Genomic DNA, 26,373 nt, shown 5'->3' on the forward strand with positions numbered 1-26,373 from the left:
ACCAGAACCAGTGGGATAACATTAATTCAAAAGAAATTCTGTCTCAACATCCGGAAATAGTTCCTTACAGTTAAGGCAGTTTCTCAGTGGAACAGGCTTCCTCGGAAAGTGGTCGGTTCTCCATCTTTGGAAATTTTTAAACAGAGGCTGGATAGCCATCTGACGGAGAGGCTGATTCTGTGAAGGTTCAAAGAGGTGGCAAGTTACAGTGGATCAGCGATAAGGTTGTGATTGTTCTGCATAGTGCAGGGGATTGGACTAGATGACCCATGAGGTCCCTTCCAACTCTATTATTCTATTATTCTATGATCAGGAGATCAGATGTAATTCCAGATCTCCATTCAGCACCTGGAGGCTGAAAATCCCAAACTATAGCCTTCTGTGGCAAGGCTAGACCATGGAAATAAGCTGTACTGTGTTTGCCTTTGACAAAGAAATGCACACAATTGCAAATGGCTATCTGGAAATACTTTTGAAGGATAGCATTCCTAGCATTTAGGCTTCTAACCTCCTGTTAGAGCCTGAATATCCCTTGGAATCACAACTGTTCTCCAGACTAGAGATTATTTCCATCGGAGAAAATGTTGGAGGGTGGACTCTATCGTATTATATGCTGCTATGTCCCTCCTTGATAAGCTGTGCCCTCCCTAGGTTCCATCCCTCAAATCTCCAGGAATTTCCTGACTGGAAGTTAGTAACCCAATACCATATTCATGATTTTTTTTTGTTTTATTGATAGTAATTTTACAAGGTTAATGACTGAAAACAGACTGTAATGACTTCAAAGTCTGAATGCATAATTCTTCATTTATATACCTAAAATGGCGAGTGTATCACAGTCTAAGGCAGCCTAACTTGAAATGAAAGAATTCTACTTTCTAGCCTTTCTTTGCTTGTTATTTTTATCAACACTTAAATAAATCAGATGCAGACTCATGTTTCTAGCTCTCCTTATATTTTATATTTTGTTTCAGTATTGAAAGCGCAAGCAGTGGCTTGTTTAACATGTTCTTGTCTCACTGGATTCTCTTTTATATTGGATTGATGGTCAATGATGTGTTATGCTTTTAACTCTATTATTTGTGTAAACGCATCAGGAAAAAATTACTCCTCACTCACTATGAGTTATCCTGAGGTAAAAGGTTGAAACTGTATGGATAATGTAACTATATCTCCCTTGAAAACAAGGGAAGTATATTCTGTGAGTGGAAGAACTGTGGAGGAAGATCCCGTATTTCATTCATTGTTGCTGCCATCCCATGGCTTCAGGCATGGAGGGAACAGTAGAAAGCATGAATCAATCCGTCTGAGTTCAATTAATTTTATTCAATTGATACTGTGCAAAAGGCACTTTATATTGAATCTGTGATAATTAGTCTCTTTTGACTGGAGATTTTTAAAATGCCATCATATACTCAAATAATGTGCCCTTGCAGTATCGGTCCTCAACCAATCAGTCATTTCTTAGCCGTTTCATAAATGTCAAATGCTGGGTGGCAGAACAACGAACAGTGAATATTGAATAATGGATGTGAAGCAGTAAAATTCCAAAACCCGATTGCCAATTCTATTTGCTTGTCAGTTATAGATCATGAACCTGGATTGGCCAGGAGGAAAAAAAGGGTTGAGGACTTGGCTGGACTTCTGGGCAGAGAAATACCAGGCTGAACTGGGAGCTACTGTTGTGTGTCTCTTCAGTCATTTCTAATTTACCTTTTCACCTCCAAACATATTCCAATAGTATAGCTGTAATAAATTTTATACCCAGGGAACTATTCTCATAAGCACTTCTCAAACCTCCCTATTGACTTTCTGTGAAGGAGAAATGCCAGCTTCCCCCAAATGGTGGCAATGTAATTGGAGGGGCCTTTAAAAGGTAGGCTGACACAAAGCAGTAGAAATTGCCCTATTGGGAACAGTTCTGCTTTCCCAGCAAGAGAATCTGGATGAGCGAATAAGCCTCACAATCGCTGGATTCTATTGTGTTGTGTTAGTGATCATCATTGTTATTCTAAAAGGCCATGCTTGGCAACTGGTCAGCTCTGTGCCAGATCCTGTAATTCATGAGTGTTGTACATGAGCTGCAGTTTGCTTAACACAGCAATTCATGTATTCTAAATTGCTCCATCGCTCTCAGCCAATAAAATTACAGGTTTATTATGTGCGTTTGGATGCTTATTTAATCAGGAGCTCCTTGGTTACAGCAAATGCTATGTTGTCAAGCTAAAAATAAAAAATGTTTGTCAAGTCTCATTGCATTCTCCGCTTGAGTTGCTTTCTTAATGTCTTTTTATTTCAATATATATTCAGGATTTTATATTATTAATGTCAGGTACAGGTGTTTAAACATTCCCCAGATACTGCTGTAAGTACCTGATCTGAGTTTCTTTTTCCAGACAATGACCTGATGCCACCTTGTTTGGTTTGCTTCCAAGTGAAAACTGAAATGGAAATGTTACAATATGCCCCAAGTCAAATTCCAGCTATCAGCTATTTTGTCTAGGTAGGCCTCCAATAGAACAGCCTTTCTCAATTTTTTTACCATTGAGAAGCCCCTGAAATATTCTTCAGCCTTCAAGAAACCCCAGAAGTGATGTGATCATGTAGAATATGGTTGGGAAGCATAGATATGTACATGCCAACCCAGGGCCACTCCCCTTTCCACCCCCTTCAGGCCCATCATTGGTCATTTTGGGAGGTGTGGGTAGGTTGACATAGCATATATGGTTATATCATCTCATAAATGCCCCCTTCAGTGCCTCATTTTGAGCAGCCAGGATGGACAGGGGCAAGTGGTTGCCCTCACTGACCCTAGAAGCTTGTCCACTTCAGTTTCTGAGAGCTGCCTAAAGCCATTAAACGTATTCCCCCAAGATGGCCAAGGTGCCTCCAGTTCCATTTCTGTCGCAAATGTGGCAGGTAGTTCCCAGCAGAGCCTACTTGATGTGAACATTATATCCACTCCCTCTAAACATAGGAAGGAGGTTAACTAGGAATTTATCATCTTAACAATTAACATGTTAAGTCAACATCAGCCATCCTTTTAGTCATCAATACAGTAAAGGAATGGAAATTCCTTTGCAGCTTAGAAAAAAAATCTATGTTTAATACCAAAGCCATGTATGTATTTGTTCTTCTGTTGGAGTTCATCTTGAACCAAGCATATTCAGCATTCTGCTCATGACCTAAAAGTTTCAATAAAATTTTTTAAAATGTGATAAACTACTTATTTTGTAGTTAGTTCCAAATGGGTGGAGGAAGGCACTGACCCATCCATGTGTATATTTGAAACTTTGCCTCTTTATCATGGAAGGTGGGATAAAACTAACAAAAGAAATAGTTGAGAAAAAAAATGAATATATGAATTTGATGGCTATTCTGGTGCCAAAATGCAATGTAATATGACCATAAATAATATGGAGTTTTCATCTGTTAGCTATTGCTGGGCTGTATGATTTTTGTAAAGTTAGTTCAGTTGGAACAAGGCAGGCTTGTCTGGTAGTTTTATCAGTATTTCTGGCTTTTGCAATTGTCTTCTTCAGGATCAGTGATGTTACTGTCTACAGAATGTGCTCAGTAATTTATGGCTATCAGCCATTGTTCCCCAGCTGTTCATTAGCTGTTCTGACAACCATGGGAAGGAGGTGAAAGCTATCAGATCATTAATAGGAATCAGAAAACCCTCTGCTTCCATTCATCCTACAGCACTGCATTTTGTTCACCTCAGGGAAGAAAGTCAATGGAGTACGATGAAAGGTTTGCGTGGGTTCATAGAAAAGAAAAGTTAGCTTGGCAGGTTTTAGTTTGGCATCCATTATGATGGTGTCCTGAACATGTATAAGAAACCAAAGATGTCCTTGCTACTTGTTAGGGCGTTTCCTTTTGAACTCACAATGATTTGTGTTGTTGGTCATCTTTTCTGTGTGCACCTTATATGCTCTTGTGTGTTTGTGTAAATGTGTGATAGTTGTCTTGCCTACAACTGTCACATGCTCCAAAGTATCTTCATGGCAACAATAGTGCATGTGGCAGTGATAAGGTTTCATCTGTGCTTCTCACTGCTGTGTTTGGGGTATAGGTATATTATGGAGTGGATAAAATCGAGTTTTTAAATTAATGTTCAAAATGTTTTGATCTGTTGTTTTGACAAATAATTGCTACAGAATTTTGCTTCTAGAAAAGTCTGAACACATATGTCTTCAAATAAGTGATCTTTCTGTATCAAAAGAGATTCAAACAAAAATCCTTAACTTTGCAGCTACCCTGTCTATATGCACAAAGCACAGAAATATTTGACTAGTTCTCTAAGCAAAATAAAGGTTCTATTTAGTTACAAAATAATATGGCTGCTTTGGGAGGTGGACTCTATGGCATTTCCGAAGACCCTCCCCTCCCCAAACCCACTGTCCTCAGGTTCTACCTTCAAAATATCCAGGAATTTCCCAACCTGGAGCTGGCAACCTTAACTCCTCTTGAGAATTTGTCGTAATAATGGAAGCTATGCATTAGCTGCTGCCTACTGTACAGTTTCATCCTCCTGTAATCTTTTTAAAGATAAGAATAAACATAGTAGGAAAAGGAAAGTTGTTTCACTTTCTGTTTCTGTTTGTTTTTCTTTGCCTGAAATTTTCTGGGCTTTGTTTCCAAAAAAATGTGTCAATTGTTACTGTGTCAGCATTTTGGTTGGACTGTATGATTTAATTAACCCCCCCTTCTTCCTCCCACTGTTGCTTTGGCCATGTAGGGTCCCCCAGTCTCTTTAAAACCCTGAAGTCACTTGATTTTCATTTGTCACTGGATTCCCTCCCCTCCCCCCCCCCCCCATGCCAACACAGTTTCCCAGACTGGAGTTTAAATGAATTCACAACTTTATTCTTGGACCGCAAAACAGTTTCTGGATAATTTCTTTCTTTCTGTTTCAATGGAGGAAGTAAGCTCTGACACACAAAAGCTCATGCCCAAATAAACATTGTTAGTCTTTAAGATGCTACTAGTCTTCTGTTTTGGTAAACAACTTCTGTCCTGTTGCTGAATCTTGGGAAAAGAGCCTGCCTCCTTCATGCTGTTAGGACAATCTGTCTCAGCAGCAATCAAGTATAGCTGCCTGGTCAGTGGAGCCCCATTCAATTTAGTGCATTGTGGTTCCCATTGGCTTCATTAAGCTACATCAGAGATTCTCAGCCTGGGGTCTTTGGACCCCTGAGGGTCTGTGGGAGCTCCAGAGGGGGTCCACAACTTTTCCCCTCCTACCTTAATTGGGCAGAAGCTAAGGAACTGGCTGCCTCTGCCAAGAAGGTAGGTAAGCAATGGGGGCGATAATCATAGAATCATAGAATCATAGAATCATAGGGTTGGAAGGGCCATACAGGCCATCAAGTCCAACCCCCTGCTCAACGCAGGATCAGCCTTAAGCATCCTAAAGCATCCAAGAAAAGTGTGTATCCAACCTTTGCTTGAAGACTGCCAGTGAGGGGGAGCTCACCAGCTCCTTAGGCAGCCTATCAAAGGATGAGGAGTTGGTTATGGCATGATATAGGGGTCCAGGCCGTCTTCTCAGCTCCTGCCCTTCTTTCCAGCCTACATGAAGCAGAGCTGCTGTAGTAGTAGTAAAGGTGGGTGAAGGGTGCAGGTGGCGATGCCACTTCTGATGACATGTCACTTCTGACGGGCATGGCAGGGAGGTGTGGCCAGCTGATATCACTTCCAGGTGTCCTCAAAGCCTGAAAATTTATTTCAGGGGCTCCTCTACAGTCAAAAGTTTGAAAAAGGCTGTTCTTCATTATGAAAAAGTTGGACTGTAAGGGTAAGCCAATGAATAAAATTTGAGTCCAACAAAGTTTAATGCTAGGTAAATTTAATCTTAGTTCTTACATCTATTTTATTATCTGTATGCTAATTTCCTGCTATTCTTAGACCCTACCAACTGTGTTATTCCAATCTTAGCTGTACTTATGCATCTTGACTCTAATTAGCCCTTTCTGGCAAGTAATCCCCTGCCACCTACATGCAACATTGGAGGAAATCTGTTTCAATGTATATGACAAAGTGTGCATGCACATGAAAGCTTATACCCAGGATTAAACTTTGCTGGTATTAAAAACGCCACTGGACTCAAACTTTGTTCTGTTGCATCAGACCACTCTAACTGCCCACCTGAATCCGAGTCATTTGCATAGTGTAAAAAAAGAGATATCCTTCCATTACCTGGAGGTTGGTAATCCTATATGGAGAGAAAAGCTCACCCTGCCTAGTACTTGTTGCATTTTCCAATTTTAATGCAGGAAAGATGCCAGAGGTAGTGCCTCTCTTGCTATCAGTAGATATTAAAAATGGACTCTAAGTGGGTGTTACCTCTGGGAATTGGTACAAACTGGGGCACGAACCAAATTATTCCATGAAAATGCCCCAGTTCATGTTTCCAGATCTAATATTCAGCAGAGGAATCTCCCACAAACATTTCATGGACCTTTGTCAGGTTCATTTCAGGAATTCAGCTGGCAGCCATTTTAGGCTGTTAGCAGATGGCTGTGCACCTCCACTTTCAGCCTAAATTGGCTGCAAGTGATTTCAGCACATTGAGTCACTTCCCTCCCTTTGGAAGTCAGGAGGAAGAAGCAATACAGCTTTCTGAAATGGCTTGCAGCCATTATGACTGACAACTGAGAGGTCTGTGGGCCCTGCTGTCAGGTCAAAAAGGCTGCAAGTAATTTCAACAAACTGATTTGCTTCCCTCTTTTTGGAAGGTGGGGAAGCAAACTGTGGACCTATCAACTGTCACGACAAAATGGTTGCAAGTGATTTAAACCCATTGTTTCACTTCCCCTGGCTTTAAGTGGGCAGAAGTGAATAAGGTAGATCAATTTGCTTCAGGGGGTTGGGTTGTCTGGGTTCAGGTGTATAGTTTGCGAACATCCCGAACCCTGAACTGAAATTTTCTGGTTCATATCCATCCCTAGTTACTTCACTTGTCCAATGTCTCCTTATCTGACTACAGAATGTGTGAGTCTGTGAGCCTCCCTGATTTAGGTGTTTGTTTGTTCCTGTAAGAAATAATCCCAGACAGGATCCTGCTTCTGTGCCTTCCAATAAGCATGGCAAATAGAAAACAAGCAATAGTGTTTCTAAAGACTTATCAGATGGTCTCTTCTAGAACCTAGAAGACTCCTGTTTCCACCTCTGATGGGTTCTAAATAATCTTCTCAGGCACACCAAGCATAGATGGGCCTTTTAACTGCATTTAACTTCCTTCATTATTGCAGCATCTATGGTCTGTTCCCTACCATGTCTCTTATATTATGTCCATCCGCTATTTCCCTCCTCCCTTTTATTGTTTAGTCTTTTGTCTTGCTTTCTGACACTCTTTCTTTCCAAAGAATTCTCATGAATAAGTCAGATGGTTGATTTTGGACAGAGAATGTGGCTCATTTGGCAAGGTTTGTCAAATGAGTTCTACAGACAACAGCTGCTGAAGTGGCACAAGCACAAGAATAGAGTGGGTCGAGCACGCTTTGCCTTGTTCTGAAATATACAGAATGACAGGACAGTGAGAAATTAATTTACCCGTACCACAATAAGTCAACTCCTTACCCCAGTAAATCAGCCTCCTTCGGGTAGGGAAAAGCGGCATATAAGAACCAACTCTTCTTCTTCTATTGTTTTTACTGCAGTCACTTGATCCTTGAATAAGATTGCTGGATAGGCATATTTTCAGTAAGTAAGTAAGTAAATTCAGGTCAGTGGAGGGAAGGGAACAAGGGATTAATAAGGCATGTGGATATAATATTTTCATCCTTGCAGTGGTTGACAAATTCCAGAGTGATGCGTGCTCTTGTCCTTATCACTACTGTCTTTATGCTAGTTTTACAGCCTATATCACTGCAGGCCTTGCTCATACTTACGGCTGTGCTAAATAACTGCTAGTACAGCTAGAACACTCCTAGTGATGCCTGAGGAATACTAGATGAAATGGAGGGCAAGTCAGGGTATTATCATTGATTTGAAAACAGTCCTTTGTTTTGTTCCTATTCTTTCTTTCTTAAAAATCACAAAGAGTATAAGAAAAATTCCCCTTGAGAGTATTAACTGTACTGTTTTACGTTTCCTGCAATGGACATTAAGACAAGATTTTTGTTACGTGAATTGAAAAGTATTTGTGTTATTTGCTTGATTGGAAGATAAAGGAATGGTTGTTGTTTTTTTGTGAACATCAACAACTTTGGATGCTGGAATAGATGTTTGTTGCAAAAATTGGGAGTTCTTCCTCTTCGTTATATCTTTTATTTCTTCCAAGGATAAATCTTTCAAGATACCTACCAGAAGGTCAAATTTCTACTGGAGCTTCTGAAAAAAATTCTCATCTCACTTTGGCAAATATTCAGATTAAAAAGGCAGGTAGTTCTGTAAGACAGCTAGATAATTCTGGCAGAGCATCCGTTGCTTTGGTACCTCTGCCAAGACTTTGTTCTTCTATACGAATACCTTTCTTGTCACCTGAGAAGCTGACAAAATGTGCTTATTAGCGAAGCAAGTGAATTGCATTCAGCCTGATGGCAGAGTTTAAATACGCAAAGAGGGTCAAGCACCAAATTGCTTAAAAGAATCCAAACTTTTATTTAGAATAGAAATAATGTTGGGGGGGGGGGAGAGACAGAGAGAGAGAGAGAGAGAGAGAGAGAGAGAGAGAGAGAGAGATCTGTCTAATGGTTTTTCTTTGTTTGCTCAGTCTGTTGTAGAGGCAAGCAGGGAGGAATTGTTCTCCAAGTAAGCCAATGAAGACACTGGAGGAGGTTACTAAAAAAACATCAGGAAATTCCTAATCTACCTATGCTAAATACACATCTCCTTAGATGCCCTCAGTAGGATATTCTTCACATTCTTTTGAATTATGCACACTACAGAATTTGCATATTCAAACACAGCCAAAGCATAAGAACAAAATAGTGGCTTATTTTAAATATGTCTTTATGTTATATTAATAATATTTCCATAGTAGGATCATAGAATCATAGAGTTGGAAGGGAACCTCCTGCACTATGCAGGACACTCATAACCCTATCGTTCATCCACTAACCTGCCACCTCTTTGAACCTTCACAGAATCAGCCTCTGTCAGATGGCTATCCAGCTTCTATTTAAAAATTTCCAAAGATAGAGAATCTACCACTTCCTGGGGAAACTTGTTCCACTGAGAAACAGCTCTAACTGTCAGAAACTTTTTTCAGATGTTTAGACGGAATTTCTTTTGAATTAATTTCATCCCATTGGTTCTAGTCTGTCCCTCCGGGGCAAAAGAGAACAACTGTGCTCCATCCTCTACATGGAAGCCTTTTAAATACTTGAAAATGGTTATCATTTCTCCTGTCAGTTGTCTCCTCTCCAAGCTAAACAGACCAAGCTCCCCCAACCTTTCCTCATATGTCTTGGTCTCCAAACCCTCACCATCTTTGTTGCCCTCCTCTGGACATGCTCCAGTTTGTCTACATCCCTCTTCAACTGTGGTGCCCAAAACTGAACACAGTACTCCAAGTGAGGCCAAACCAGAGCAGAGTAAAGTGGTACCATCACCTCCCGCGATCTGGACATGATACTCCGTTTGATTCAGCCCAGAATCAAATTTTTCTTTTTAGCCACCGAATCATACTGCTGACTCATGTTCAATGTATGGTCTACTAAGACACCTAGATTCTTTCTGCACGTACTGCTGCCAAGACAAGTCTCCCCCATCCTATATTGGTATATATGGGTTTTCCTACCTAAATGCAGAATTTTACATTTGTTCCTATTGAATTTCATTTTATTCAGTTTAGCCCACTTCTCAAGCCCTTCAATGTCATCCTGTATTCTGTTTCTGTCTTCGGTTGTATTTGCTACTCCTCCCAGTTTAGTATTGTCTGCATATTTAATAAGTACCCCCTCCATTCCCTCATCCAAATCATTTATAAATATGTTGAACAACACAGGCCTCAGGACAGATCCCTCGGGCACTCCACTTGTCACTCTTCTGCAAGAGGATGCTGAACCATTAACAAGTACCCTTTGGGTCCGATCTGTCAACCAGTTATCGATTAACCTGACAGAATTAGGATCCATACTGCATTTGACCAACTTGTTAACAAGAATATCACGTGGAACCTTATCAAAAGCTTTATTGAAATCCAGATAAACTATGTCCATGGCATTCCCCTGATCCAGCAAGGTAGTCACTTTCTCGAAAAAAGAGATCATAGAATCATAGAATCATAGAATCATAGAGTTGGAAGGGGCCATACAGGCCATCTAGTCAAACCCCCTGCTCTACGCAGGATCAGCCCTAAGCATTCTCAAGCAAAGATAAAGTTGGTCTGACATTAGAGGTAGAAATACTAAACACTACAGTTTTAACACATGGAGTTATTCCAAGCTATTCAAGAGTTTATTTCCTGACTCGTTGACATGAGGCAGTTGCAATCCATTGTGACCTTAATGTATCTGTGTTATAAAGTGTAACTTGGGAAGGGCTTTCACTCAGTGGTGGAACATCTGGTTTGTATGTGGAAGATGAACCTCTGGGTTCCCCAGTTAAAAGGATCAAGTTGTGGGTAATATGAAAGAAATTCAAGAACTGAGAGAGCTACTACTAGTTAGAGTAGATGATGCTGACCTTTATAAACCAATAATTTAATTTAGTATAACAGTTTTATGAATTCCAAATATACTCATAGTCCTGATGTTAATGGGTTGGATCCTACCTTATCCACCCCACTAAGCAAAGTTTGAGCCTTTCTGAAATCCAAGTAATCTTCCTTCAACTTACATAGTAGAAGAAGAGTTGGTTTTTATATCCTGCTTTTCACTACTCGGAGTCTCAAAGTGGCTTACAATTGCCTTCCCTTCCTCTCCCCACAACAGACAGTGTGTGAGGTAGGTGGGGCTGAGGCAGGGTTACTCTGTGAGAACAGCTCTGACTGGGACTAGTCCTGTGTTACCCAGCGGGCTGCATGTGGAGGAGTAGGGAATCAAACCCAGATTTTCAAATTAAAGGCCATGGCTCTGAACTACTACACTATGTAGAGAATGAGCCAATTAAATTGAAGGAAGTCTCCTTAAGCTGGAGATACATTCCTTGGGAGTTGGTTGGATCCAACCCAATGTATAAAACTGTTTATTAGAAAATAATGTATTTTTGTTTACTATGATTTTTTGTTTGTATTTTCAGTGGTTTCCTCTAACTTTCTGATTGAAAAAAACTAAGACATATGAGCTACTTTCTTGAAATTTAATGACTCTATCCCAAAGGTTGTTTAAAGCCCTGGCCTGGACTCTTTTTTGAAGGCCTGGTCCGTTTCCTTTGAACAAAATCACAGTAAGATACTCTGCTAAATGATTAGGATCTTTTGAAGATATTATGTGACTTTGTATATTTTATCTTAATCTTGTGACCATTTTATGATGTCGAGTGCATAAAGAACTAGTCATTCCTCCCCCTACCCATTGCAAATTTTCTTCCTGTGATGAATGGGTCATCCATTTGCCAGTGGCAGAATTTAAATTTTACTTACCACTGTTAACCTCCGTAGAAGGGATTTGGATTGACAGTATGCAAAATTGCTAGTGCTGCTTTATGGCAACTGTGTCAAACGGCCCCATTCATCATGACTAGGAAGTCACTCATTCATGACCTGAAAAGGGGGGGGGGATCCACCATACATGACTGTACGTTTTTAACAAACCGACAGATGCTTAATAGCTGCAGAATTCTGATACATTCAGATAGCCTCACCCCAATCCCACTGGCCATAGTAACTAACAGCTTTCTAAGACCTTGAACCAGAGTTTGACTAAGACTTATTTGTGAAGTCATCTAGCTCTTCCTGAAACTCTACCCATCTTAAAACATTCCATTTATCTTTCAGCACATATGCTTGATAATATTTGCTTTCAGCATCCTCAAATATTCTATACAGGAAACTCTTATAGTAATGACACTAGGCTCAGTGCTTAGATTACTTAGATTGTAAATACTTCCAAGTACTGCTGGTATGAACAAGCGGCCCAGTTCCTGCAAAGCATTGTATTCTCTGAATTTTATATTATATTTTTAGGAAATTGTATAAATATAGTCTTGGTCTCATGATGGTCATTTCCTTTGAGTTCTTCAAGGAAAACATATAACACAGGGTAAGAAGAATTATTGGAGATCTATAAATCCATAAATTACTGGACAGCTTGGGAGCTTCTGTGCATATTCAGTAGCTGTACAGACCTTTCATGGCCATAAAATTTTACTAGGGAGGAAAATTACTTTAGTTCATTAAACTCCCCTCATGCTCCTGCCAACTTTAAATTGGAGAAATGCTTTGCATATACCCCTACACCCAGATAGATATCTCTTTGTTTCTAACAAGTTAGAGGGTGAATGCATTCAACTTCTTCTGATGAGTGATCAAGAACATTAGAGACAACTAAGAAGTGTCAAGTCAAAGGCAGTTATGTATCAAGGAGATGCAGTGATTACAGGGAGGGAGATGTTTGATCACTTTGCTTCATCCAATGCATTGGAGTCATTCCTGTTCTCAGAAATCCTGCTCTGTAAGCATAGAGATTAACACAGCTCATCTGTAGGCCTCTCCACATATTTACCAAGTATAATTAATAAGGGAGTAAGGGAGGGACTAAGTGCCATTTCCTAGCGGCAGTATAAAAAGTGCTAAAAACTTAAGCAAAAATGTGGAAAACAAAGTGTATCCTTCTGGCACTTTTAGGTAGCTCTTCTCTATATTGTGGTCATTTTGAATGATGTATAATGTCCCATAGAAACTGCAACAAAGCAAAACTTGCATGCACTGTCAGTAATTAATACATAAATATTAGATATCTCAAGCTCAGGATAACAACCGTCCTTCTTTGTGTATACTCTCTGTCTTAGTTGCAACAGTTCCCTATATTAGGATTAATTCCTAGAATATATAGGTTGTTCTCTGCACGTCACATTTTGTGACTTTTTTACGTTGCAAAGCAGTATAGAAACTTTAAAAATAAAGTCTTTTTTATGAGACATACATCATTGGATGGCCGTAGGAATAGATGAAGTTTCCTTATAACTGCTTTTGAATCTAGGTGAAGCTAACTGGACTTGACTGGACAGCATAAGGCAGCTGAACCTATTTACCTTTGAAGTTTTTGCTATCTAGATCAAAATAGTGTTTGCACCTCAAATGTGAACTGTATTATGCAGTTGGTTGATTGCACATTACTTTGCAGATCCAAACCTGATTATAATATCCCCAAATCTGCTGTCAGTTTGTAATGTTTATTTTTCACTGTAACACTGAATATGTGATTTTCATGTCAGCAGCAAAACATTGCAGATGTTGTGGCAATTGGCTCATTTGAATGTTACTTTTAAAATGTGATACTTACCAGAAAAGAGATTAAACAGTTTTACCCCTCTAAATCCACTAGCATCCATTGGCTTAGAAATGTTCCATTAGTTAGACGGGAAGTTGCCTGGTCTGTTGTGGTTTAAAGATAAATGCCACTGTTAGGCTTAACACTGGAACAGGTTTCTTGGAGCATGAATTATGTAGTCAGTTTTGTATGTGTTGATGTAATTATGGTTGCCTATGGAAATCGCAGTGTTAATTATAACCAGACAGAGAGGCCACCAATGGCAAACCACTTCTGAATGTTTCTTGCCTTGAAAACCTTATGGGGTTGCCATAAGTCAGTTGCAACGTGGTGGGAAAAAAATAATTGTACCCATCTTTGGCCTTACTATGGGACATTAAGAATGGCTGATTTAGGTTATTAAACTGTAGAATAGTCTCAGGTATCAGCAGCTGGCATCAGCTTTTTGGTAAAGGTAAACTGAATTCTTTGATATTTTCACAGGGGAACCAGGACTGCAACCACAGTTGCTAACTTTTATGGAGATCAGCCTGAGGCTTTAGATCAAAATTTTCCCCTTTATTTTTGCAAGAGAAGCAATCCATAGAAGCTAGATATTATTTATAATTATCAGATGTAAGTCAGAGTGGGATAATCTTTAAGGAGATGTCTAGAACGTTATGCAGTCTTTTAAAGCTCATAGCAAAAACACAGGGGACATTTGGATAAAATCCCAAGGTATTATGAGCAAACACAACAGGGAGGAAACAGCTTGCAATAATCTGAAGTACAGAAGTTAAATTCTGAAAAAGACCTATTACCTTATCTAATCGTTTCCTCTGCTAGACTCCAATTGTTCCCCACAGTATCTTTGCCAGTATTGCTAGATGGCCCTGCTGCAAGTAAACAAGCATTCCCACTAGAGAAGACATCTTGCTTGCTTAAAATAACAGAAGCCTGAGCTTTATCTCTATGTAAGTCAGTTAAAAATAAATACGATCTCCACTAGCTGGCGGTGATATGATTTAAGAGTCCTCTATCATGCATTATAGGACGCTGCAGCAAAAAAAGGGACCATAATTTATTTTTATTGATTCAACAACCCACACTGGATCATATCTCCCCGTCATTCCCTGTGCCTAAGATACCACCCTCAAAGCCTTGAGAAAATTTATCTCTTTTTTTTGTCATTGTTTCGTTTTTCTTTAAACTACCACATGCATCATAGTTCCCAAGATCAGACAGAAACACGGCAGAGAGAAAGGGGGGAAAGCAGGGTGGGGCTTTTGTGCCCTTCCGCCTCTAATTCTCCTCAGATATAATCAGTTGCAAATGAGGACAAGAAAAGTTTGTGTCTGGATTATCTCTGAGGTACCAAGGATCAGCGTGAATGTAATTTAAACAGCCTCTAACAGCTAATTCTTTTAAAGTGGAAAGAGAATGAGAGATGATCTTTACATTCAGATGCATTGACTTCTGAGTACAGATAATAGTTAATATATAAAGCCTGTTAATGGAAAGACAGGTATTGGAGCCCTTGAGATGGCAGTTGAATATGATTAACGACCAAGCAGATTGAAGACATTTGCATAGCCTTCAATGCAGCAGGTTCTGTGGATGTGATTCTTTAATCTAGCTACCATCAGAAAAGCAAAGTTTCAAGTGAAAAAGCATAACAAGTTGGCATTAGGATAGGAGCCAAATTGTTGGAAATGTTGAACGCCTGTTATTCTGCACAGAAAAGAATATGGTCACAGAAGACATTGATTTAGTTAAAGAAAACAGCCTGTGCCTCTTATAGGCAATGTTTCAAGCACCATCTCTGTATTGCTGCCGTTATATTAAAACATGTGTCTTGTAAGCGAGGCAGGGAGGGAAAATGGGGTTTGCAGTGTAATTTCAAACACTTACTTCTATGCCCAGCTGAACTATCATGAACCGTGAGATATGCAAGAAACATTGGGATAATTTTACACCCGATTCATTTAAGGGACTCCAGTGAGTCAGCCATTAAAAAATCTTAAGGCTTGAGAACTCATTGCTGCAATACTGACTTTTCTGGTTACTTTCTGCAGGATTTCCACTGGTGTGTGGGAAAGCACTTTTCCCATTTAAAGCCAAAGTAAAGGTACTACCCGTAGGCACAAATATAATAATGGTGACAGACAGACAGACATAGCAATAAGTGAAAAGAGAAGAGGAAGACTGGACCTACTCTGGAAGCAAGGTCCATTTTATGTACATTGTTTGTATATGGTCTGGGACCTGCATACCTGAGGGACCACCTCTCCGAATACATCCCATGGAGGGCTCTTTGTTCAGCTAACACCAACTTGCTGACTATCACTGGCCCCCAGAAAGGTGTGCCTGGTCTTGATCAGGGGCAGCGCCTTTTCAACCCTGGCTTGAGTCTGGTAGAATGATTTGCCATCTGAGGTGCAAGGCTTCATGGAGTTCCCAGTTCCCAAGGGCATGTAAGACAGCACTCTTCCACCATGCATTTGGTTGAGGCCAGGGCCCACCATTACCATCCAGTGGGACCCCCTCAGCCTAACAACTGAACCCCCTTACCTTCCACTCTTTTCATGACCACAATTTAATTGCCAGGCTATAGGCATTGGAAATAGATGCTTGAACCAGTTTTAATGTGTTTTGAATTTTAAATTTGTATGAGTTTTTAATCCTATTGATGTGAACCGGCCCACGACTTCTGGAGAGGGGTATTATACAAGTCAAAATTAAAATTAACAAAATAAATAAATACATGCCACCAACATCTCCGTCAACCTTTAACACAGACTGGGGCTGGGGATGGCCAGGAAAGAGATGGAACTGGTAATCCAAGGTTTATACCTTAATCCAAGGTTCATCCATCAAGTTTCCCCTTCCAGCCCAAGGCTTAAACGGGCTGAAAGCAAGGCAACTCCACTTGCTCTGTAAGCAGAACCTGGGACCCATCTTATCCTGGCTTTACTAGGGCTGGAATTCTGCAGAAGACTGCACCACCAGAACCATGGTCTGACGAATGAGTTGGAACATTGGCTGCAAGTCTTGCAGTGCAGCTCCACTGGGCTATCTGAGCACTAGTCCACTACTAATGCTTATACTGCAGGGTGAAGGCAAATCTGGTGGGCTTGTGGTCCAAGTCCTGAGCCCATGCTTAGTTGTCCCTGGCCCTTGGAGGTAGAGGGAAGTTCTGTGGAAGGAGCTCCAACTGCAAGCTCCTCAGGGGCAGCCTCTGGAACAAATGGTCCAGATTATCTACCATTCAGGGGTCTCCCAGAGATCCCTGCTGTCCCAGGCCATGGTTTTTGCTCCTCAGGCACTTCTCCTGAACCTTGTGAGTTGGAGTCTATTTGTACCTAAACAGCAGCAAGAGATGCAGTTTTAAGTCATGAGATCAGTGGTCAATTTATCCCAGCATCCTGTTTCACACAGTTGCTGACTAGTTGCCTGTAGGGTCAACAGGGCTTAGAGGCCAAGGCTTCCACCCAATGCTACCTCCTAGCCACTAGTATTCAGAGGTTTCTACTTTTGAACATGAATATTTTCCTTTCTTGCCATGGCTAGTAACCATTAATGGATCTAACCTTGATGTATCAGTGTAATCTCTTTTTAAAACCATCTGTGTTTATGGCCATCATTATATCTTCTGGTAGTTTAATAACTCACTGATTAAACAGTTATACCATGGATTTATTGGCCATCAATTTCATTGGTGTCTGAGAACTAATATTATGGGAGGGGGAGAAAACATTCTATCCACCTTTTTCATAACTTTTATTTTGTAAGCCTCTTATTATGTCCTGTTTAGCCATTGTATACTGAAAGGTCCCAGGCAAGCCTCTCAGAATTAGAAAGCTCCAGCTTTCTTAATTGTCTTGGATTTCCTCTGCACTTTCCACTTCTGTAAGGTCTTCTTTGAGATATGACAATTAAAAGTATACACAATATTCTAAATGAGGCTATGGTATCAGTCTATACAGGGGCATGGCTACATTTTATTATTTCATTTTCAATGTCTTCCCTAATAATCCCCAGCCATTTTTCACTGTTGTGACACACTAGGATTAACACTTGCATGAAGTTCCTATGACCCCAAGATTTCTTTCCCTCTCAGTTTTGGCCATTTCAGACCTCAACTGCATACAGTTCACACCAGGACTTCTGTTTCAAAGTATGTCCTCTTATCCTTACCTGTATTGAATTTTGTTTGCCACACTGTTGGTTAGTGGTGCCTCATTCTCTTCTTCTGTTTGTTTTTACTTAAAACATTTATCAGCTCTTATTTCTTACAGATAACTGGGAACAACTTGGAGTTTTTATTTTTGTAGTTTTGTATTTCTCTTGACTTCAAAATTCATTTGTGGTGCCTGTGATTTAGCAAGGGAGATTGGCCTGGAGGAGTGAAGGAAAAGTGCATCCTTTCTCTGCCTCTCACCGTTTACCACCAGAAAGGACTACATCTGAGCTGCTTGGGTTCCCTTGTGGGTAAAAAAGAGCTTGAAGATGGAGATTTTCAGTGGCAAAACAGCACAAGGAAAATAGTTTAAAAATCTCCATCCTTTTGTAAATTGCCTCTTTTCAGTCATAGTTCTGGCAGCTGCAGTTTTAATCAAAAAGATGGGAGAAAATAATAATACAAATGATGTGTAGGTCTGTTTGTAAACTGAGCATGCTTGTGCAACATCTGTGAATTGCAAAACTATGATAACATTTCAAGGACAAGTCTTGAATAAGCTTCAAGATTATAACTTTTTTACTTTTCCTGAAGAATGATGATAGCCAAAGGCAATAATTGGAAATCATACTTCAGTTAGTGGCAGTCAATGATTCTGGCAAGTCAGATTTAAGCAAAGTCCTGAACATATCCTAGTGTCATTCTGGTATATATTACAGCAATGCACTTAGGAATGGTTTTGCGTGTATATGGAACAGGCATGGTTCTATTCTGAAGAAACAAGCAGGATTTAGGCCTGATTGGATACACTAGCTAGAATCACATACCTTCTTGTTGTGTCCTGGATTGTATCAAAGGCTACTATTGTTGGGGATAAGTCATATGCATCCATATGTGCAATGAGTTAAAAAGGCTGAGACTAACACAGAGAACTAGAGGAGGAGGGGAGGTAATGTTGTAAGCCACTTTGGATCTCTTTTGGAGAGAAAAGTTGGATATAAATATCTGAATAAATATTGCAGCGGTACCTAGTTTAGAAGCAGCTTTCAGGTCAAAAATTCAAGGCAGATCTGGAAGGCCATACAATTTTTAAAATCTAGAACTGTAGTCTGTATGGAAGGATGGAACTATTATATTTATTATGTTGAGGGCTAGCAGCACTTGTGTGAATGCCTTGAGAATTGTGAGATCACTGACAGGCTTATGGTCAGGGGACCATTTCTCAATTGCACCATTTATATCAAATGACAGATTTGCACATGCTGCATTCCCTGTTCAGCCTTTTGTCTGATCACCTGTGATGAACAAAATTTTCTCCATACAACCAGGCAGGAAAGCTGTATAGAAGTAAGTTCTTTGGACAAGTTTATTAAATAATTATCTGACCTTTATAAAGGGGATTTATTTGCAAGATTTAACTGATGCCAGTAAAATACCCAAAGTTTTTTAAAGGACTGTAACCTCCACTTTGTTCCAATAAGATGAAAGATGGGCTTCTCTCATATACAATTCCTTGCTGAGATCATGATAGACTGTTTCAAATGAAGGAAAGCCCTTTTCCACTGCATTTACAGAAGTTTGTCATATGGATTCTGTACTTCTATGCACAACCTTCAAAGTTTTCCCATTGTTGCATCTGTAGAAGCCTATTTTTCTTGGATTGATGGGAGCAGAACTTCACGGCTGCCATTTGAACTTGTCTGTTCAGCTTGTATGTATGTAATTTATATGGGCAATACATTGTACGTTAAAGATTGCCTGTACTGTATATCACGAATACCTTGGACAAATCTTGCTGCTTGCCACGACCCCAATGAAGTCAAAGCCCAAAGGAATGGTTTATAAACTCTATCCTGCTCTTTCATCAAGACTTCCAGTTGTTCAAGAATAGTAAGGCAGATTTATTCATTGCTAACTAATGTATACTTACAATATTTCTTTTAAAGGAAGTGTCACTATAGTTGGTTTGAACAACAGTATTATAAATTGAATTCATAGACATTACAAAGAAAATTTCATGTGATCAGACATGTAACTTTTCTTCCCCAAGAATATGTGAGAACAGAGGCTAATTCAGTATTTTTACAATGGCATGAAAATTCAGTAGAGATGCTATACTTCCTGCACTGTCCTGTAGAGGCCTGAGAATCCACCAGATGGATAGACCAGCATCTATGCTAGGTTATATTCTTATTCATTTCTTATTTTACAAAAACTATATTTCCCCATCTTTCTGACCCCATAATGGCCATCAAGCAAGCTAACCAATTGAGGGTGGAAGATTGCAATTAAAAAATAACATCTTAAAAACCATTTAAATCAGCAAAAGCATGACATTAAATTAATTAAAAATGGAGCTAATATATAAATACTAGCACCTAAAAAGAACAAAACTATGGGCAGGATGAAAGAATCATCCAAACAACACAATAAAGTTGTTTTCACCTGCTGGTAGAAGATGGCAAAAGAAGGGGACAGAGGAACTCCCCCCCCCCCAAAAAAAAAAGTTCCAGAGTTTTGGTGCCACTCTCCTTGGTGCCACCCACCAAATCTCAGGAGGGAAGGGAAGAAAAGTATTTTATTTTATCTGTGACAATTATAAATCAAATTATCTGCTACACCATGGTACTATATAAAAAAATTAAACCACTATTTTCCCTATACTTTCATATCCCCCCTCCCTGCCTCAGTCAACATCTTGGCTGCAGCATTCTGCACCAACTGAATTTTCTGAACACATTTTAAGGGCACCCACACATATAACTTACCTCAGTGATCTAATCTAGATGTAACAGGGCATGTACCAAAGTAGCCAGATCTTTTCTGCCCAGGAAAGATCACAACTGGCTAACTAATCAAAGCTGTCTAGAGGTACTCCTGGCCATAGCTGTCACTTGTTTATCCAGAAGCTGGTCTGGGTCTGAGAGCACCCTCAGCCTATTGGTCTGTTTTTTCAAGGGGATTGCAAACCTCATCCAGAACAGCTGATACCTTAAATCCTGGGTCAGGCTTTTCACTTATCAGTAGCAATTGTCAAGATTAGGATTCCGTTTATTTATTACTCCACATCCACTCCAAAGCAGCAGTTCAGGGTTTTCACAGCCTTCCTGGGATCAGCCAGAAGTGTGAGGTATGGCTGAATGTCATCTGCATATTGGTGATAACCCCATCCAAATGGTCAGAGATGTCTTATCCAGTGGTTTTGTGGGGGTGCTAAAAAGAACAGGCGACAAGATGGAGGCTGAACAGCAGTCCCTCAGGCCACCTTTTGAAACCTACCCTTCAGCTAGGTTTGAAACCACTGCAAAACTGTGACTCCAAATCCCAGTCTGGAAAAGTGGTCTAGGGTAGCTTACCAGCTCCACGTGGATAAATTCTTGGAGATTTGGAGTGGAGGGACCTCAACACAGGATAATACCAAAGAGTCCACCCTCCAAAGAAGCCATGTTCTTCAGGAGGATGGTTATGAATTATAATTCCAAGAGATTTCCAGGCCCTACCTGGGAGTTGACAACCCTAGACTTGGTATCCTTTTAAGTGACCTTCTGCCCATGTCTCACCAGACTCCAAACGATGTGTGAGGCAGTGTGTTATAGTGGTTAGAGTGCACTCCAGTAGTCCTGCACTCCAGTATTCTAGCCCCACAGCAAAGAATCCATTCACTTTCATACATTTTACTACGGTAAATATCTGCCTGTGACTTTTAGTTTCTTCTCTCATTCTTCCATGTTTTTTCTGATACTCTCAATCTTGTGTAAAACTCAAAGCTTTTGTTGTTTTAAATTGACAAGGACTGCAGACTGTGTGTTTTAGTTGACTGTTCATTTCCCCTCCTTTCCATTGCAAATCTCCCACATGAAAGCTGATTAGGAGCAAATACTGCCTGAAAATCAGGAGTGAAGGAATCCTAAAGGAGTGAGGAAATCCTCATAGATGTGGCAGGGGATACAGCATTACCCAGGGTGTCCAGGTGTTCCTTGTATAACATCTCTTCAGTCAATTTGTGCTTCTTCATGGACAGACAAATACATCAGCCTAGGAAAATAAGATTTCTACATTAAGTCCCAGGATGTGGCCTGCCACATTTATCATGCATGTTACTGAGATGGATGGTGACATGCTAACCAGCAAAAGCAGACTTTGGTTCCAGCCAGTGACTGGATCATCCACAGCTTGCTGAGGGTTTTTCACCTTTTACTGAAGCTCATATTTATCACGATGAGGCCATTTCACTTTCATTCATAGTGGAATGCTGTCTTCTAAACTGATCCACAATGGCTCAATTCATTTTTTTCCAGTAGTGGTTCCTCCATGTTTTCTGAATGATGTGCAGCACTTATTTACAGAAAACTGTTACCATGTTTTCTGATGAAGGAAACAAACACATTCTGGCATCTGGATAGCAGTTTTGAATGTCATTTTACCAATCTCAGCCAAATCTGGATTTCAAAATGCCACAGATGATGTGGAAGGGTGAAAAACACCAACAAAACCCAGCAAGCAAAGTTTGAGATTATGGAAGCAAGAGGACTTCTGCACTCAGTAGGCAGGATAATATGCATAAAAAGTAAATGAAGTTAAAATTAAGAATAGCTTACTTAATTGGAAAATGTATATCGTATCACATTAAACCTGCATAGTCCTTCTGATGACATGCATCTCTGTTTGCTCCTCACAGAGAGAACATTCCCCCAGTAGGGACCTCTCCCACACTGAGAGCAAATCAGAGGCTCTTCCCTGCCTCCCTCTTCCTCCTCCCAGCACTTCTCATGATGATGAAGAGCTGGCAGGAGGTAAACAACAGGGACCTGGTCTCTCATTTTTACCCCCTCTGCCCTGCTCCACTGCTTGCTGTTCTCCTGCCTGCTAGGAGGCTGGGGAAGGCCCTCTGGCCTCACTCCATGAGGCCACCCTGCTCTCCCTGGCTTTCTGGGTACAAAAAAGGGCTGGCTGAATGGAGTAACCCAAACTAAAAACATTCAACCAATTGGCTAGTACAATAATGTAATCTTTTTGGTTATACTTAATCCAATTTATTTTGTAGATATTGCCTTCATATCTATAGCATGCAAACATAAACCAAAACGGGTTCTGTATAAACACATTTTTTCTTTTTGAATGGCCTGTTTTCAAGGTTGTTCTCTTCCTCGGTGGCTTTCTGGCTGCCAGGTGAGGACAGAGAAGACTGGCCACACTCTGTACCACCCACCCTGCTCTTGCCAGCTTCCCAATGGAGCCATGCTCCCATCCAGGCCCACCACACTTGCCAGCCTCCTGGACGCTGGGGCACTGAGCAGGAACCCAAGAGGCCACACACCCACCTGGCTCTGCTGCTCTTGCCATCCTCCTGGCTGCCAGGGGGACCAGCAGTGGACTGATTTGGCATGCTTGGTGCCTGCTGTATATCTCTCACTGGCACCCTAGACACCAGGAGAACTTAGGGGGGGGGACTGCAAGGGACCCTAACCATTCTTAAAATGGGCTTCTCTACTAGTCTTCAATTTTTTTTTAGAATAGAATAAATCATAGAATCAGAATCATAGAATCATAGAGTTGGAAGGGGCCATACAGGCCATCAAGTCCAACCCCCTGCTCAACGCAGGATCAGCCCTAACCATCCTAAAGCATCCAAGAAAAGTGTATATCCAGCCTTTGCTTGAAGACTGCCAGTGAGGGGGAGTTCACCACCTCCTTAGGCAGCCTATTACACTGCTGAACTACTCTGACTGTGAACATTTTTTCCTGATATCTAGCCTATATCGTTGTACTTGTAGTTTAAACCCATTACTGTGTGTCCTCTCCTCTGCAGCCAACAGAAACAGCATCCTGCCCTCCTCCAAGTGACAACCTTTCAAATACTTAAAGAGGGCTATCATGTCCCCTCTCAACCTCCTTTTCTCCAGGCTGAACATTCCCAAGTCCCTCACCCTATCTTCATAGGGCTTGGTCCCTTGGCCCCAGAACATCTTCGTCACTCTCCTCTGTACCCTTTCAATTTTATCTACGTCCTTCTTGAAGTGAGGCCTCCAGAACTGCACACGGTACTCCAGGTGTGGCCTGACCAGTGTGGTATACAATGGTACTATGACATCTTATGATTTTGATGTGATGCCCCTGTTGATACAGCCCAAAATGGCATTCGCCTTTTTTACGGCTGCATCACACTGCCTGCTCATGTTTAGTTTACAATCCACAAGTACCCCAAGGTCTCGTTCACACACAGTGTTACCTATAAGCATATCCCCTATCTAGTAGGCCATAAACATTTTCTATTATTTCACATTGTAAATAATAATCGTATAGCAGAATCTGAGGGCAAAACACTCTGTTCTGATCCCTTCTTGTCACTAATTTTAACATTTTCAAGGCTTTCCTATTGGCCTTTGTGAGCCTATCCAGATGGAGGGATACATTGCACTCCCTTCTGTGTATTACACACTTTCTATTTATTGGGAGACGGGTATATAAAAGTCCACACTTGAAGTTGACCTCATCTGAGTTGCTGGAGTGGAGTTCCTGTTACCCAGCTTCTCCCTCTGCCCTTTTGCCTTCTTAGCCCCAATCTTTCTGCTTTCCAGACATTTGCCTCTGTTGGTCTCCCTGCCTTCCATTCCTCCTCTTTCTCATTCCTAGGTCTCCTCTTCAACCTGTCTTCCCCATCTCTGTATCATCGCCTTTTGTAAGGCCTTATTCTGCCAGCCCACTGTGCTCCCCTGTCTCCTTTGAGAGGCATACAGTTGTGCAACTCCCTTCTGATGCACTGGCACCAGCAGCTATACTTCTATTTCCACCAGTCAGCTGATTGCCAGGCTTCCCATTATGGACTTTTCCACCTTGGTGTGTTCTACCAAACCATCTGAGAGCCTCCTTTCCTCCCTTGCTGGCATAGTGATGAGTGTTTGGTGCATTGGTGGGCACTTTATCATCCTGCTTTCCCTGATCAGGAAAAGAGACAAGGTTGCACTTGATAAAACACACTGGGACCAAATGAGTGCTAGCAATCTCAGTACTACCAGTAGCAGTGCTATCAGCACCTCAGCCCCTGCAGGGCAAGCAACTTACTACTTTTTGGCACCCATACCTGGGACTAACTACTTGCTCCTTAAATAGTTTGAGTTCAGAATATGAGCCAGCAGTGAAGTTATCAGTAGTGACTTGTGATGGGGCTTTTTCACTGGCGGCAGCAAGTTTCTGAAATTCTTTTTGCTGTCTCTATAGGTTTGTTTATACACATACAGATCTGGCTATGGATATTTGGCAGAATATAAGTAGATTGTCCAATAGGTGTATCCTGTTCCCACTGTGTGTGAATGTGTAATGCTTCTAAAATGCCTCATTTTAATTCCCATGATGCTCTGAATTTGAAATAAACATTATGTGGATACATTATGATGATGAATACTCTCTTTAAACTCTTCCTTCCTCCCTGCTTGAACCTATATATACTTACAGTGGAGAAATGTTGCTTTGGGTGCTTTTTGATGTATTGTGTACATTAATTGTTTCAGAAAACTAAAGGAAGTTTCTTTTCTCTCCCTGCCCCCCTTCTTCTTCTCTCAGGTGATTCTCATTCTTACCAAGCTGTATGACTTCAACTTGGGAAGTGTTACAGAAAGCTCACTGTGGAGGTAAGGAGATTATATGGTATCTCAGGGGTGGAGGCTTGATTGTGTGAAATTCAGTCCTGTGAAGTGACAAGAAGCTGTGATCTATTCTAGAGAAATGTTGCTCCCTTGGGCCCCAAGTGTGTGATACTCAGAGCAGAGGAAGCACAGTGAGGGCTCTATTGGTCTTAGTTACTCTTTTGCACAAGGCTGAAAATAGCCTTAGTTTTGGCCTGGTTCAACCAAAGTAACTTGGTCATAAATATGCAGGTAAACTGTGGCATATTCTCCTAGTATTATTATGTGCACATGTGTCTGGCTAAAGATATAAAAAAATGAATGCAGGACTGGATCAGGAACACTAATTATGTGTAATTGTATAAAAAGTACCCACTTTTTATAAGCATCATTTGATATCTAGTAGTAACAAGATGCTGATGAATGTTAAGCTGCCCCTCAGTCCAGGTAATGACTTTACTAATTATTAAACATAACTCCTATCTTCCACTTACTCTTCCTCTGCATCTTTGTTCTCTTAACCATTTGCCTGAAAGCCACTTTCAAGGCCTCTTTCTGGAACATAACCAAGGAAGAAATGGCTTTTCAGGCAGAACCTGCTACTGCATTAGGGGTTAATTGTTCCTAAGAGCTCTTCAAACTTCTCGATTTGCATGGTACCTCTAAAGCCTAATTGCACTGTACCATGCTAATCTGCAGAGGTATAAATAACCCTGCGACTAATAAGAGAGAGCTCAGTCGTTTCCACTTACTATGTACTTTTCAGGATATTTAATCCTGGGGGGGAAAAAACAACACTTTCCCTCCCTCGTACCTAACAAGTGCAAATGACAGTGATTATAGTATAGGCATAATTACTGCACAATCTGGCTCTGCATAAATAATCTTATAAACCAAGAGAAATCCCGTATTAATGTTTAGAGAAGGCTGCAGGTTCTGATCTGTGTGAAAGAAAGTGACAGCAGTGTTACAGTTAGAGACCTTCAGGGAGATAAAGGAAACGTCTCTTCAAAACATCTCATCAAAATGGGGCCCTTCTTTTTGGAGTGGGAGGGGATAGTAAGAAAAAATGGTGTAATGAAAGTCATCTTGTTTCTAAAATTATCCTGGCATAGTTCTGCAAGAATCCTGCCAAAATTCAAATACTAGAATCAGAATTCGCTATTGCAAAGCCCTGCGGCTTGATAACTTATTCTTGGCTTTAAGT

At 40.7% G+C, this 26,373-nt stretch overlaps 1 protein-coding gene across 4 annotated transcripts in view; it reads left to right on the forward strand.

The window, feature by feature from the left end:
• Window positions 1-26,373, forward strand: part of SORCS3 (sortilin related VPS10 domain containing receptor 3) — a 563,192-nt gene that overhangs the window by 192,162 nt on the left and 344,657 nt on the right. For all 4 annotated transcript variants that reach the window (XR_013233573.1, XM_077349660.1, XM_077349662.1 and 1 more), the window contains exon 2: window positions 25,105-25,172. Coding sequence is in view for 3 of the 4 variants with exons in the window: in XM_077349660.1 (XP_077205775.1) it covers window positions 25,105-25,172 (68 nt within the window). In the remaining variant the exon portion in view is untranslated. The remainder of the gene's footprint in view (window positions 1-25,104; window positions 25,173-26,373) is intronic.

The sequence above is a fragment of the Paroedura picta genome, chromosome 8, assembly GCF_049243985.1.
Source record: "Paroedura picta isolate Pp20150507F chromosome 8, Ppicta_v3.0, whole genome shotgun sequence".
NCBI classification, from domain to species: Eukaryota; Metazoa; Chordata; class Lepidosauria; order Squamata; family Gekkonidae; genus Paroedura; species Paroedura picta.